At 32.8% G+C, this 11,878-nt stretch overlaps 2 protein-coding genes across 2 annotated transcripts; both read left to right on the forward strand.

The window, feature by feature from the left end:
- The first annotated feature begins 4,086 nt into the window (after positions 1-4,086).
- On the forward strand, positions 4,087-5,911 carry LOC132312019 (aquaporin TIP1-2-like). Its single transcript, XM_059810227.1, has 3 exons — positions 4,087-4,343; positions 4,873-5,123; positions 5,308-5,911. The coding sequence occupies exons 1-3, from the start codon at positions 4,211-4,213 to the stop codon at positions 5,680-5,682; spliced, it is 759 nt and encodes a 252-aa protein (XP_059666210.1). The 5' UTR covers positions 4,087-4,210; the 3' UTR covers positions 5,683-5,911.
- Positions 5,912-6,580: 669 nt separating this feature from the next.
- LOC132314323 (aquaporin TIP1-2-like) lies at positions 6,581-9,212 on the forward strand. The gene is made up of 3 exons (XM_059813199.1): positions 6,581-6,631; positions 8,414-8,640; positions 8,843-9,212. Exons 1-3 carry the CDS (start codon positions 6,581-6,583, stop codon positions 9,210-9,212), a joined length of 648 nt encoding a protein of 215 aa, XP_059669182.1.
- The last annotated feature ends 2,666 nt before the right edge of the window (positions 9,213-11,878 follow it).

The raw sequence follows: 11,878 nt of genomic DNA on the forward strand, positions 1-11,878 counted from the left end.
CATTACAAAGATATAAGTATTTTTTATTATGTTTTTTTTCATAATTTTTTTTATTATGTTTCAAATATGTATTTTTTTTCTTCAAATTATATATACACACAATTATATATATTCAGATCGAGAGAGAAAGAGATCAAGAGAGAAAGAAATGTTGTTCAAAGACCAAACCAACATTTTCATAATCAGTTTACTATGAATTTTTTTAAATTATATATATTTTATAAGGCGCGAGTAAAAAATACTCCTATGATATGCATATAGAGTGTATATAATGTCATATATATTGTAAAAAATTCATAATATTTAATTTTAGAACAAACAAGAATTTGACTGCTGAAAAGACTCAACTATCCCTCTATAATTAAAAAAAAGTATAAGTAAAAAAATAAATTAAATATAAAATGACTAAAGTGACCCTCCTTTTGGTTCAATGTGTATATATATGGGCATTATTGGAAGACAGATGAATATTTTTGAAATTTTATATCTTAAAAATATCATATGCACGTATGACTAAATTTTTAATTAAATAGTGACTTCAAACTCTTCTTTACTCATTTTATCAAATTTAACAGAAGATATATATATATATACAATATGAACCATTAGAGTATAATTTGCTCAAAATATAAATATTATGAGTATTTTTTTCACTTTTACCTTATGTTATATTACATGTATTATTATACAAGTATGCTTATGCAAATTGTTGTTTGTCTTGGACTACATTAAATCCAATTAAAATTACAACCACTAAGGGCCCGTTTGGGAAGTGTTGTGTAGTGTAGTGTAATGCTCTAACCTAGATCAGAACAAGTGTTTTGTGATGTAGTGTTTTGAAATGGGAACAAAACATTTGTTGGGATGAAAATTTGGAGTGAGAATTTTGGAATAGAAATTATTATTATTATTATTTTGATGATTAAAATAAATTAATTACAAAGCTTGATTAATTTGCAAAACAAGAATTACAGAGCTTGATTAGTTGATTTAGAAAAAAAAAATTAAAACAAAACCCATACACACAGAATTACAGTTGCAGAGAGAGAGAGACTAGGGCAATTGGGAGGCTGAAATGATTTGCCCTAAAAAAAATATTGTAGAGTTGAGAACGAGAATAGAGATGGAGGCGTTTGGGAGGCTGAAATGATTTGCCCTAAAAAAAATTAAAACAAAACCTATACAAGTTTGCAGTTGCACAGAGAGAGAGCGAGAATAGAGATGGAGGCGTTTGGGAGGCTGAAATGATTTGCCCTAAAAAAAATTAAAACAAATCCCATACAAGTTTGCCGTTGCAGAGAGAGAAAGAACGAGAATAGAGATGGAGGTGTTTGGGAGGCTGAAATGATTTGCCCTAAAAAAACAAAACCCATAACAGTTTGCAGTTGCAGAGAGAGAGATCGAGAATAGAGATGGAGGTGTTTGGGAAGCTGAAATGATTTGCCCTAAAAAAAAATTAAAACAAAACCCATACTCACAATCTAAATTGTAGAGTTCAAAAAAATTGTAGATTTTGAACTTCTGATTCTTGTAGATTTTGTAGTTTGCAGTTGGAGAGAGAGATATAGAGGGGGGGGGGGGGGCGGGGCAGTGACAGATTGAGGCGGGTTTTGAACTTATGATCCTTGTAGATTTTGTGTTTGCAATTGGAGAGAGAGAGAGAGAGGGAGCAAGTTCCAGAGTTGAGAACGATAATAGAGACGGAGGCGATTGGGAGATTGAAATGATTTGCCCTAATAAAAATTATCTCCGCTACAGTAAAAAAGATGGACTTAGAACAACTTAGAATATCAAATTGTTGTTTCACCTTTTGGGTCAAATAATGAATGTGTTCTGAAAGTATTTCATTATTGTTTAGAACACAACAAGACAGGCCAAACAACATATGTCCTTAAATGGGATACTGTAACACTAGAGAACAACCCAAAACATTGCAGAATAAACACTAAACAGTCAATATCCAACTACCGCTGTAGTAGCCAATTCAAAATAGAATTTCAATAGTACATTTGTAGTCCAATCAATCTTGGATTTAACTAGATCTTTGTTTCACTGTATTCCACAGTCAATCAATTCGAGTATCTAACATTAGGACAAAGTCCCAAACATCGAAAGATGGCGTGAGTGACTTTTTTTGTCCTATCTTCTTCTTCACAATCATTCATTTGACATTTGTCTCATAGTATAATAATTTTGAATTATTATAGGGTTGGGCTCCTCTCCTCTCATCACCAAGAAAATGTTCAGCAGCAGTGTCAGTAATCACCGTTCACTTGTTCATTATGTGGTAATTGTAATGGGTAACTACCGTTCACTTATTCATTATGCGGTAATTATAACGGATTGGTGTTTCACGATTTGATTCAAAAATTTATATTTTTAGATGAGTCTAACACTCAGTTCATATATATCTATTCATTTTTTCATCCAACTCCTTATTACATTTTCTCTTACCCTCTCGTTGGGTCTTGGGACGCTCAGCCCATCTGAAAGTCCACCGAATCTGAACGTTTGACGTGATATTAAATTAAAAATTAAGTCTAACTCTAATATTAATTATAACAAATGAGTATTTTACGATCTAATCTAAAATATTAAATTATTAAGTGAAATTAATACCAAGCGCGTATACAACCATTCACTTTTTCAGATGTTATGTATCACAAGCTTCAAGATCTACTCAACTTTTAATGATCTTTTGTATAAACTACTACAGTAGATAGATCTAGAATTTTCAAAACACTTCTCCAAAGACCTCCACACCATGGCAATCAATGTGGACCCACACACACGCTTAGATCATGGTGGTCAGACATTGGACGGTTCACGTGAATGTACCACTGTAGGACCAATTGAACCGACCCAACCTAACCCTAAAGGGTCTGTCTCTATCGATATTGGATAAATTTACTCCAATCTCTCTCACGTGTGTGTATATATATACACACACATAAGCACACCAATTATTGAATATAATTTAAACGTAAAATAATAATTATATTAAACTGTAACTATGCTTAATGTAGTTTTTTTTATTTTTTTTACTTTTTTTTATCTATGTACAAGAGATGATTTTTGTATATATAAATATACGTATTTATCCGTTACATGTAAAGAAAAATTTTCTTCTTCGACTGTTACGATGTCATAGATAGGACCTCATATATATATATATATATATATATATAACAAGGTTATGTTTGTGTAGGAATGGGCCTCTCTTTCACTATAAATCACTCTTCAAAATTAGTCTTACTGAATTATTTTATAATAGAGATGCATTTTTTAAATAAGTCTCTATCCACTCTATCTTCAACATGGATTCAGAAAAAAACAAAAAACAAACGTGACAAACAAAGCAAATAAAGATCATGTTTGCAACAGTATGATATTAAAGTATAATGACATGAAGTTCGGTAAGTGCCACGTGGATTTTTTTTTATGTTTTCTCTTTTTCTATATATATTATGTCATGTGGCTTCATAGATTTCTCTTTTTCTATATATATTAAATATTATGTCACGTGCATGGCATTTTTATGAAGCTTCCTTCTCATATCATTAAATCAACCTTAATAAAAACTAATCATACTTAGAACAAAAAAGTAACGAGTGTAACATGGTTGGAGAGTATATAACTCTAACCAATCATAAATTACAACGTAATTAAATATGTTAATTTAATTTTTGGTTGTATATTATATATCCCCACTCAAACACTCATCATATACACACACTCCTATAAAGCTGAATATTCAATTGTCGGTTATATCAAATCCAATAAGTAGGCGGCCATCTCTAGCTCCATGAGGTTAAATCGTACTACAATCAAGGGGGACCCACCACGTCAATTGGTCTGCCATTCAAACCTTAATATCTCCCGTTCCATCAGGGCCTACACTGTATCACCACCACACACGTGGCAAAACCACAAGGAACTACTCTACTACTATAAAACTACGTCCAGCTGGTAAATGACACCGACAGGTGGCTTCGAGAAATGGCACCTTGTAGAATGTTTATTACTCGAAACCGGTTGTACCGGTTCCGTCGCCGCAATTTTAGGTATTTATAGAGTGAACTTCTTCTACCAAGTAACTAAGTAAGCCACACAAATTGAGGTGTAAAAGAAAGCAGGCAAGCAAGGAACAAGGGTTTTGCAAGATTCCATAGTTGAAGGAAGGAGTGAAGGCAATATTTAAAAAAAAAAAATGCCAATTAACAGAATTGCCATTGGAACACCGAGGGAGGCGAGCCACCCGGATGCACTCAGGGCCGCGCTAGCCGAGTTCTTCTCCACGCTTATATTTGTTTTTGCTGGTGAAGGGTCCGGCATGGCATTTAGTAAGCTTTTCAACTCAAAACCCTATTTTAGTTTAGCTCAATTTTGAGGATTTTTTTATTTTTTTATTTTTTAATGATAAAACAAAAGCACGCAGTCTACGTTTGGACCCGAAATCTTCCTCTTCTCTTTGAGAATGAATAAGTTTTAACTTTAGATCGAAAGTCCTTTGGTAATTTAGAAAAAAAAAAAAAAAAAAAACTGTAGGAATATAATTACCCGAATTTTTTTTTATCATTCCACATGATATAATCATTGGAGCAATTGGCCTCCATAGCAAGGCATTAGCCACCATTTTAACTCTCTTTTTCAAAATTGAAAAACATGTGCCAGAGCCATCCTAAGCAATGTGTGATGGCATTTTTGTAAATAATGGAAAAATGATGGACATTTTAATTTGATCAAATAAAATATCATAACACTAATCAAGAGTGACAAAAGTGTACATAGATTAACCATATGCATCTCTCTGGACTAGTTCTTTTTAATTAGAGGGGCATAAAGTGTACTAATTGGGTAATATTTCTGCAGACAAGCTCACAGATAACGGATCAACCACACCATCGGGTCTTATAGCTGCATCACTAGCCCATGCATTTGCCCTTTTTGTGGCGGTCTCCGTCGGTGCCAACATTTCCGGTGGCCATGTCAACCCTGCCGTGACGTTCGGCGCCTTCCTCGGTGGGAACATAACGTTGCTGAGGGGCATTATGTACTGGATTGCACAATTGCTAGGCTCAATCGTTGCATGCCTGCTTCTTAAGTTCGCCACAGGAGGACTAGTAAGTAATTTAACAAATACAAATCATTTTCTTAACCTACTCACATGTGCCCATGGACCCATCGTATGGTGGGATCCACACAGACTCTTGTGAGTAGTCAGTTATTCTTATAGTCGCAATGAATAAAAATGCTCAGTTATATATAACAAATGTAACACATGACATTGTGCTTTATTCAATGCAGAAAACATCAGCATTCGCATTGTCAACAAATGTCTCGGTGTGGGATGCACTCGTGTTTGAGATTGTGATGACTTTTGGACTCGTCTACACGGTCTATGCCACAGCAGTGGACCCAAAGAAGGGGAATGTGGGCATTATTGCACCTATCGCAATTGGTTTCATTGTGGGTGCCAACATTTTGGTTGGTGGTGCCTTTGATGGTGCATCTATGAACCCGGCCGTCTCATTTGGCCCAGCCGTCGTTAGCTGGACTTGGACTCACCAATGGGTCTACTGGGTCGGCCCACTGATCGGAGCGGCCATTGCAGCCGTTGTCTATGACAACATCTTCATTGTTGAGAACACCCATCAGCAAATACCCACCACAGCTTATTAAAAATTTTCTCTTCCAATAATTACCAAAATTTTCTCTCTTTTAAGGAGAGAATTAAATTGGGAAGGTTTTTAAAGTAGTTCAAGAAATGGAATTGTGGGTTTAAGTAGGTGTTTATTGTGTGTCATTTTCTTTTATTTGCTAGGAATGTGTAAGAGTACCTTTTTTTTAAAAAAAAAAAAACTTTCTTCAGTTGTTAAATTAATGGAAATTTGTTGTTGTTTCGTTGGCACTACTAAGAATTGATGATGATTTTATATTTTAAAAGATTTTATGTAATTATTTTTCCTATACATTGTAAATGAAAAAAAATTAGAGCTACATTTGGGCTTGAGCATTAGATAAGTTGGGCCAGGCAACACAGGGAAGTAGCATCCCACTTCAAACTAGCACAATGAAGCAAACAAAACCCAGCCCCGCCAGGAATGACTGATCAAAACCATCATTGGGCTCATCCAAGCTGTCTACCTGTGGGCGCGCCACCTTCAATTCGGATGAACCCGATGTACAATGTGCCAGTTGTATTCAATACCTTCTCCACGAATAGCTATCAAAATTCAAACTCACCACAACCTCTTGATACAGGAGTTTGATTGTCCCCTTGATCCAATTCCCGTTCTAATGAGAATACTTGAATTGAAATCTCTACTCTATATCATAAAACAATAATTTCATGATGTTTTTTTGACTTGGTTACAAATACATACTGAAGATTATTTAACACAATATCATTGACTATCGTAATTACCAATATATATATATATATAATCACTGACCATTATAAGATTCATAACTGTTATCTATCAGCTGCTCTCATACAAAATCCTTTAAACAACTTACGGATTTTGGAAGCGCAAACCAATGTTCAGAAATGGTGTAAATTTGGTAAATATTTTATATTATGACTGGTGAAATCTTCAAGGGTAGTGTTTCTGGTTGTGTCTTGTCCAAGGTGAGATTCTATTTTCAATGATGCATGTTATTTGCAAAGAGTCAGTGCAGAAAACACTCCAAAAACATGTTTATAGTGAATATCATACTTTTCACGTGTAAAAAAATACTCTTAAAGTTTCAATTTGGTATAAATAAGTTTATAAGTTGACTAAATTACCCTATAAAAATAAATAATTTTGTAAAATATTTGAAAAAGACACTATTGGAGGATGCCTCTCTCTTACAAAAAACACCACTAAAATTTCAATCTGGTACAAATAGGTCCTTCTGACAAATTTAAACCCTAAGTTGACTAAATTACCTTTACTAAACCAGTTTATAAAATATATATATAAATAAATAATTTTGTAAAATGACCGAAAATGATACTGTTGGAAGACGTCTCTCTTGTGCAAAAACACACTCTTAAAATTTCATTCTGGTGCAAATAGGTCACTCTGACAAATTTAAACACTAAGTTGACTAAATTACATTTACTGAACCATTTTATAAAATATATAAAAATAAATAATTTTGTAAAATAACTGAAAGTGACACTATTGGAAGATGTCTCTCTCGTGCAAAAAATACCCCTAAAATTTCAATCTGGTGCAAATAGGTCCCTCCGACAGATTTAAACCCTAAGTTGACTAAATAACCCTTATATAACCATTTTATAAAATATATAAAACTAAATAATTTTATGAAATAACCGAAAATGACACTATTAGAGGATGCCGGCAATGGACAAGTAAAGATAAAAATATAAAATAAAAATAAAAGTATAAAAGAAAAGAAAAGTAAAGATAAAAATAAAAAACAAAAATAAAGTGCAAATTAACTAAAGAAAACAAAATTTTTTCCAAACTTCGAAAACCAGTGCACAGTGATATTGGAATTTTTTATTTTTATTATTTTTTGTTTAATAGTGTTGGTATGAAAAAAATAAAATAAAGAAAGAAAAAAAAAAAAAGATTTTAGTAAAAAATAGTAAACTGGAATCTCAAAAAATTCAAATCATTGTTCTACAAATTCTCAAAGTTTTTTTAAAAAAAGTTTAGAGATAAGCATAGAGAATTTTTTTTTTTTTTTAAATATATATATATATATATATATATATATATAAGATAATGTGTACATAACACCCATAGACTATGAAATTAGTAACACATATATATATACCCTCTTGAGTATTTTCAGAAGAGTAAAAGGACAAAACATATACTATGAAGGGCCGCGCTAGCCGAGTTCTTCTCCACGCTTATATTTGTTTTTGCTGGTGAAGGGTTCGGCATGGCATTTAGTAAGCTTTTCAACTTTTGAGGTTTTTTTTCTTTTTATTTTTTAATGATAAAACCTACGCACATAGTCTATGTTCGGGCTCGAAATCTTTCTCTTCTCTTTGAGGATGGATAAGTTATAACCTTACGAAAGTCCTTTGGTAATTTTGATTGAAAAAAAAACCGATACGAATATAATTACCCGAATTTTTTTTTATTATTCCACATGATATAATCATTGGAGCAATTGGCCTCCATAGTAAGGCATTAGCCACCATTTTAACACTCTTTTTCAAAATTGAAAACCATGTGCCTGTGCCATCCCAAGCAATGTGTGATGGCATTTTTGTAAATAATGAAAAAATGATGGACATTTTAATTTGATCAAATAAAATATCATAACACTAGTCAAGAGTTACAAAAGTGTACATAGATTAACCATATGCATCACTCTCTGGACTAGTTCTTTTTAGTCAGAGGGACATAAAGTGTACTAATTGGGAAATATTTATGCTGACAAGCTCAAAGATAACGGATCAACCACACCATCGGGTCTTATAGGTGCATCACTAGCCCATGCATTTGCCCTTTTCGTGGCGGTCTCCGTCGGCGCCAACATTTCCGGTGGCCATGTCAACCCTGCCGTGACGTTCGGCGCCTTCCTCGGTGGGAACATAACGTTGCTGAGGGGCATTTTGTATTGGATTGCACAATTGCTAGGCTCAATTGTTGCTTGCCTGCTTCTTAAGTTCGCCACAAGAGGACTAGTAAGTAATTTAACAAATACAAATCATTTTCATAACCTACTCACGTGCCCGTGAGTCCATCGTATGATGAGATCCACACAGACCTTTGTGAATAGCCTGTTATTCTGATAGTCGCAATGAATAGCGATGCTTTATTTATATATAACAAATGTAACATGAGACGTTGTGCTCTATTCAATGCAGGAAACATTTCGCATTGTCAACGAATGTCTCGGTGTGGAATGTGCTCGTGTTCAAGATTGTAATGACTTTTGGACTAGTCTACACGGTCTATGCCACAACAGTGGACCCAAAGAAGGGAAATGTGGGCATTATTGCACCTATAGCAATTGGTTTCATTGTGGGTGCCAACATTTTAGTTGGTGGTGCCTTTGATGGTGCATCCATGAACCCGGCAGTCTCGTTCGGCCCGGCCGTCGTTAGCTGGACCTGGACTCACCAATGGGTCTACTGGGTCGGCCCACTGATCGGAGTGGCCATTGCAGCCATTGTCTACGACAACATCTTCATCGTTGAGAACACCCATCAACAATTACCCGCCACAAATTATTAGAAATTTTCTCTTCCAATAATTACCAAAATTTTCTCTCTTTAGACTAAGGAGAGAATTAAATTGGGAAAGTTTTACAGTAGTTCAAGAAATGGAATTGTGGGTTTAAGTAGGTGTTTTTTCCCTGAATTTTCTTTAATTTTTTTTTTTCCTGAATGTTTAAGTCGGTGTTTATTGTGTGTGATTTTCTTTTATTTGCTAGGAATGTGTAAGAGTACTTTTTTTTTTACTTTCTTCAGTTGTTAAATTAATGGAAATTTGTTGTTGTTTCGTTGGCACAATTAAGAATTGATGATGATTTTATATTTTAAAAGATTTTATGTAACTATTTTTCCTATACATTGTAAATGAAAAAAATAAATAAATAAATAAATTAGATATGCATTTGGGCTTGGGCATTAGATAAGTTGGGCCAGGCAACACAGGGAAGTAGCAGTCCACTTCAAACTAGCACAATGAAGCAAACAAAGCCCAGCCCCGCCAGGAATGACTGATCAAAACAATCATTGGGCTCATCCGGGCCGTGAGTATTGTGTTCATTCGGGTGCATGGTGTGTACATACAATTTGGATGAACTCGATGTGCAGTGTGTGTCAGTTGCACCCAATACCTTCTCCATGAATTGTTAACAAATTTCAAACTCACCAGAACCTCTTAATATAGGAGTTTGATTATCCTCTTAATCCAATTCCCGTTGTAATGAGAGGACCTGAATTGAAATCTCTACTCTATATTATAAAACAATAATTTCTTAATGGTTTTTGACTTGGTTACAAATACATATCGAAGATTATTAAACACAATATCATTGACTATCGTAATTACCAATATATATATATATATATATATATATAATCACTGACCATTATAAGATTCATAACTGTTACCTATCAGCTGCACTCATACAAAATCCTTTAAACAACTTATGGATTTTGGAAGCGCAAACCAATGTTCAGAAATGATGTAAATTTGGTAAAATATTTTATATTATGACTGGTAAAGTCTTCAAGGTAGTTTCTGGTCGAGTCCTTGTCTAAGGTGAGATTCTATTTTAAATGATACATGTTATTTAACTTATTTGTAAGGGGTGAAGTGCATAAAACACTCTTATGTTTAGTGCATATCAAACATTTCACGTGCAAAAAAACACTACTAAAGTTTTAATTTGGTGCAAATAAGTTATTTTGACAAATTTAAACTCTAAGTTGACTAAATTATTGAACCATTTTATAAAATATATAAAAATAAATAATTTTGTAAAATAATTGAAAAGGATACTAATGGAGATGCCCCTCTCGTGCAAAAAACAGTCCGAAAATTTCAATCTGGTGCAAATAGGTTCCTTTGACAAATTTAAACCCTAAATTGACTAAATTACCCTTACTGAACTATTTTATAAAGTATATAAAAATAAATAATTTTATAAAATGATCTAAAATGACACTATTGGAGGAGGACGAAAATAGACAAGTAAAGATAAAATAAAAAAATAAAAAACAAAAATAAAGTGCAAATTAACTAAAGAAAACAAAATTTTTCCAAACTCCGAAAACCAGTGCACCATGATGTTGGGATATATATATATTTTTAATAGTGTTGGTACAAAAAAAAAAAAATAAAGAAAGAAACAAAAAAATTAGTAGAAAAGAGTAAACTAAAATCTCAAAAAATTCAAATCTTTATTCTACAAATTCTCAAAGTTTAAAAAAAAAATGTTTAGAGATATATAAAGAGAGAAAAGTTTCAAAAAGAATATATATATCTCCTTGAACATTTTCGAAAAAGTGAAACGGCAAAATGGGTATTATAACACTAATTTATGTCAGATGAGATATTTTTGCACAATGTAAAAAGATTAGGGATATTTTTTATACACTTTTTAAATAGAGGATAAAAGTGTTATATGGAGCATACTTTAAAAGTGTTTTATGCACTTGCCCCTGTTTGTAAATGATTGTGGGAATTCAATGTCTATAAACTATCACATGCATGGTTCAAATTACTAGTGAGTGAGTTGATTGTAGGGGTCACCATCCATTGGATTAGGCATAAATCTTGATTTGATCCAGTCACAATTAAGATTGCACAAGAAATCGGTTGAATCAATTAATCAAACTGGACCAAACCAAACTAATAAGTTTGGTTCCATTTTTTTAAGATTTGTTTTGATTTGGTCTTGATTCCAAAAATATAGAACCGTTTATAAACGGTTCGATTATGGTTTAAACTTCTAAAAGACCAAATCAAACCGAACCAAACTGTTTTTATAAATTGTATATATATTTATATATTTTATATTTCATATAAATAATAAAATAATAAGATTTGTCTTTTAACCCCTCAACTATATATCATAATATATAATAAAAATTATATTATACTCCGTAATGGAATAATATATATTTTTAATTTTATATATATTATATTAAATTATAAAAAATCCTAAAACCGTGGGACCGAACCAAATCAAACCGTTTTCTCTTGGCTTAGTTGGGTTCGGATCCAATTTTTATGAAACATTTAAGAATGGTTTGGTTCCAAAATATTTTAAAATCGATCAAATCTGAACTGTGTGCATCATAGTCTTAATGAATTAACAAAAATTAAATCTTTCATCAATTTGTTATATCAGATCCGTGGAATAACGGATGGAATCCACAAACTGGATC

Source organism: Cornus florida, unplaced genomic scaffold, assembly GCF_030987335.1.
Source record: "Cornus florida cultivar Cherokee Brave unplaced genomic scaffold, ASM3098733v1 CherokeeBrave_3.0.0_Hap2_Chr06, whole genome shotgun sequence".
Taxonomy (NCBI): Eukaryota; Viridiplantae; Streptophyta; class Magnoliopsida; order Cornales; family Cornaceae; genus Cornus; species Cornus florida.

Bases quoted from the DNA above. Each gene is read 5' to 3' on its own strand.
- LOC132312019 (XM_059810227.1), top strand. From the start codon at position 4,211: ATGCCAATTAACAGAATTGCCATTGGAACACCGAGGGAGGCGAGCCAC. The intron at 4,344-4,872 runs GTAAGCTTTTCA...ATATTTCTGCAG, and splicing joins AGGGTCCGGCATGGCATTTA to ACAAGCTCACAGATAACGGA. The intron at 5,124-5,307 runs GTAAGTAATTTA...TATTCAATGCAG, and splicing joins AGTTCGCCACAGGAGGACTA to AAAACATCAGCATTCGCATT.
- LOC132314323 (XM_059813199.1), top strand. From the start codon at position 6,581: ATGACTGGTGAAATCTTCAAGGGTAGTGTTTCTGGTTGTGTCTTGTCC. The intron at 6,632-8,413 runs GTGAGATTCTAT...TATGCTGACAAG, and splicing joins CTGGTTGTGTCTTGTCCAAG to CTCAAAGATAACGGATCAAC. The intron at 8,641-8,842 runs GTTCGCCACAAG...TATTCAATGCAG, and splicing joins GTTGCTTGCCTGCTTCTTAA to GAAACATTTCGCATTGTCAA.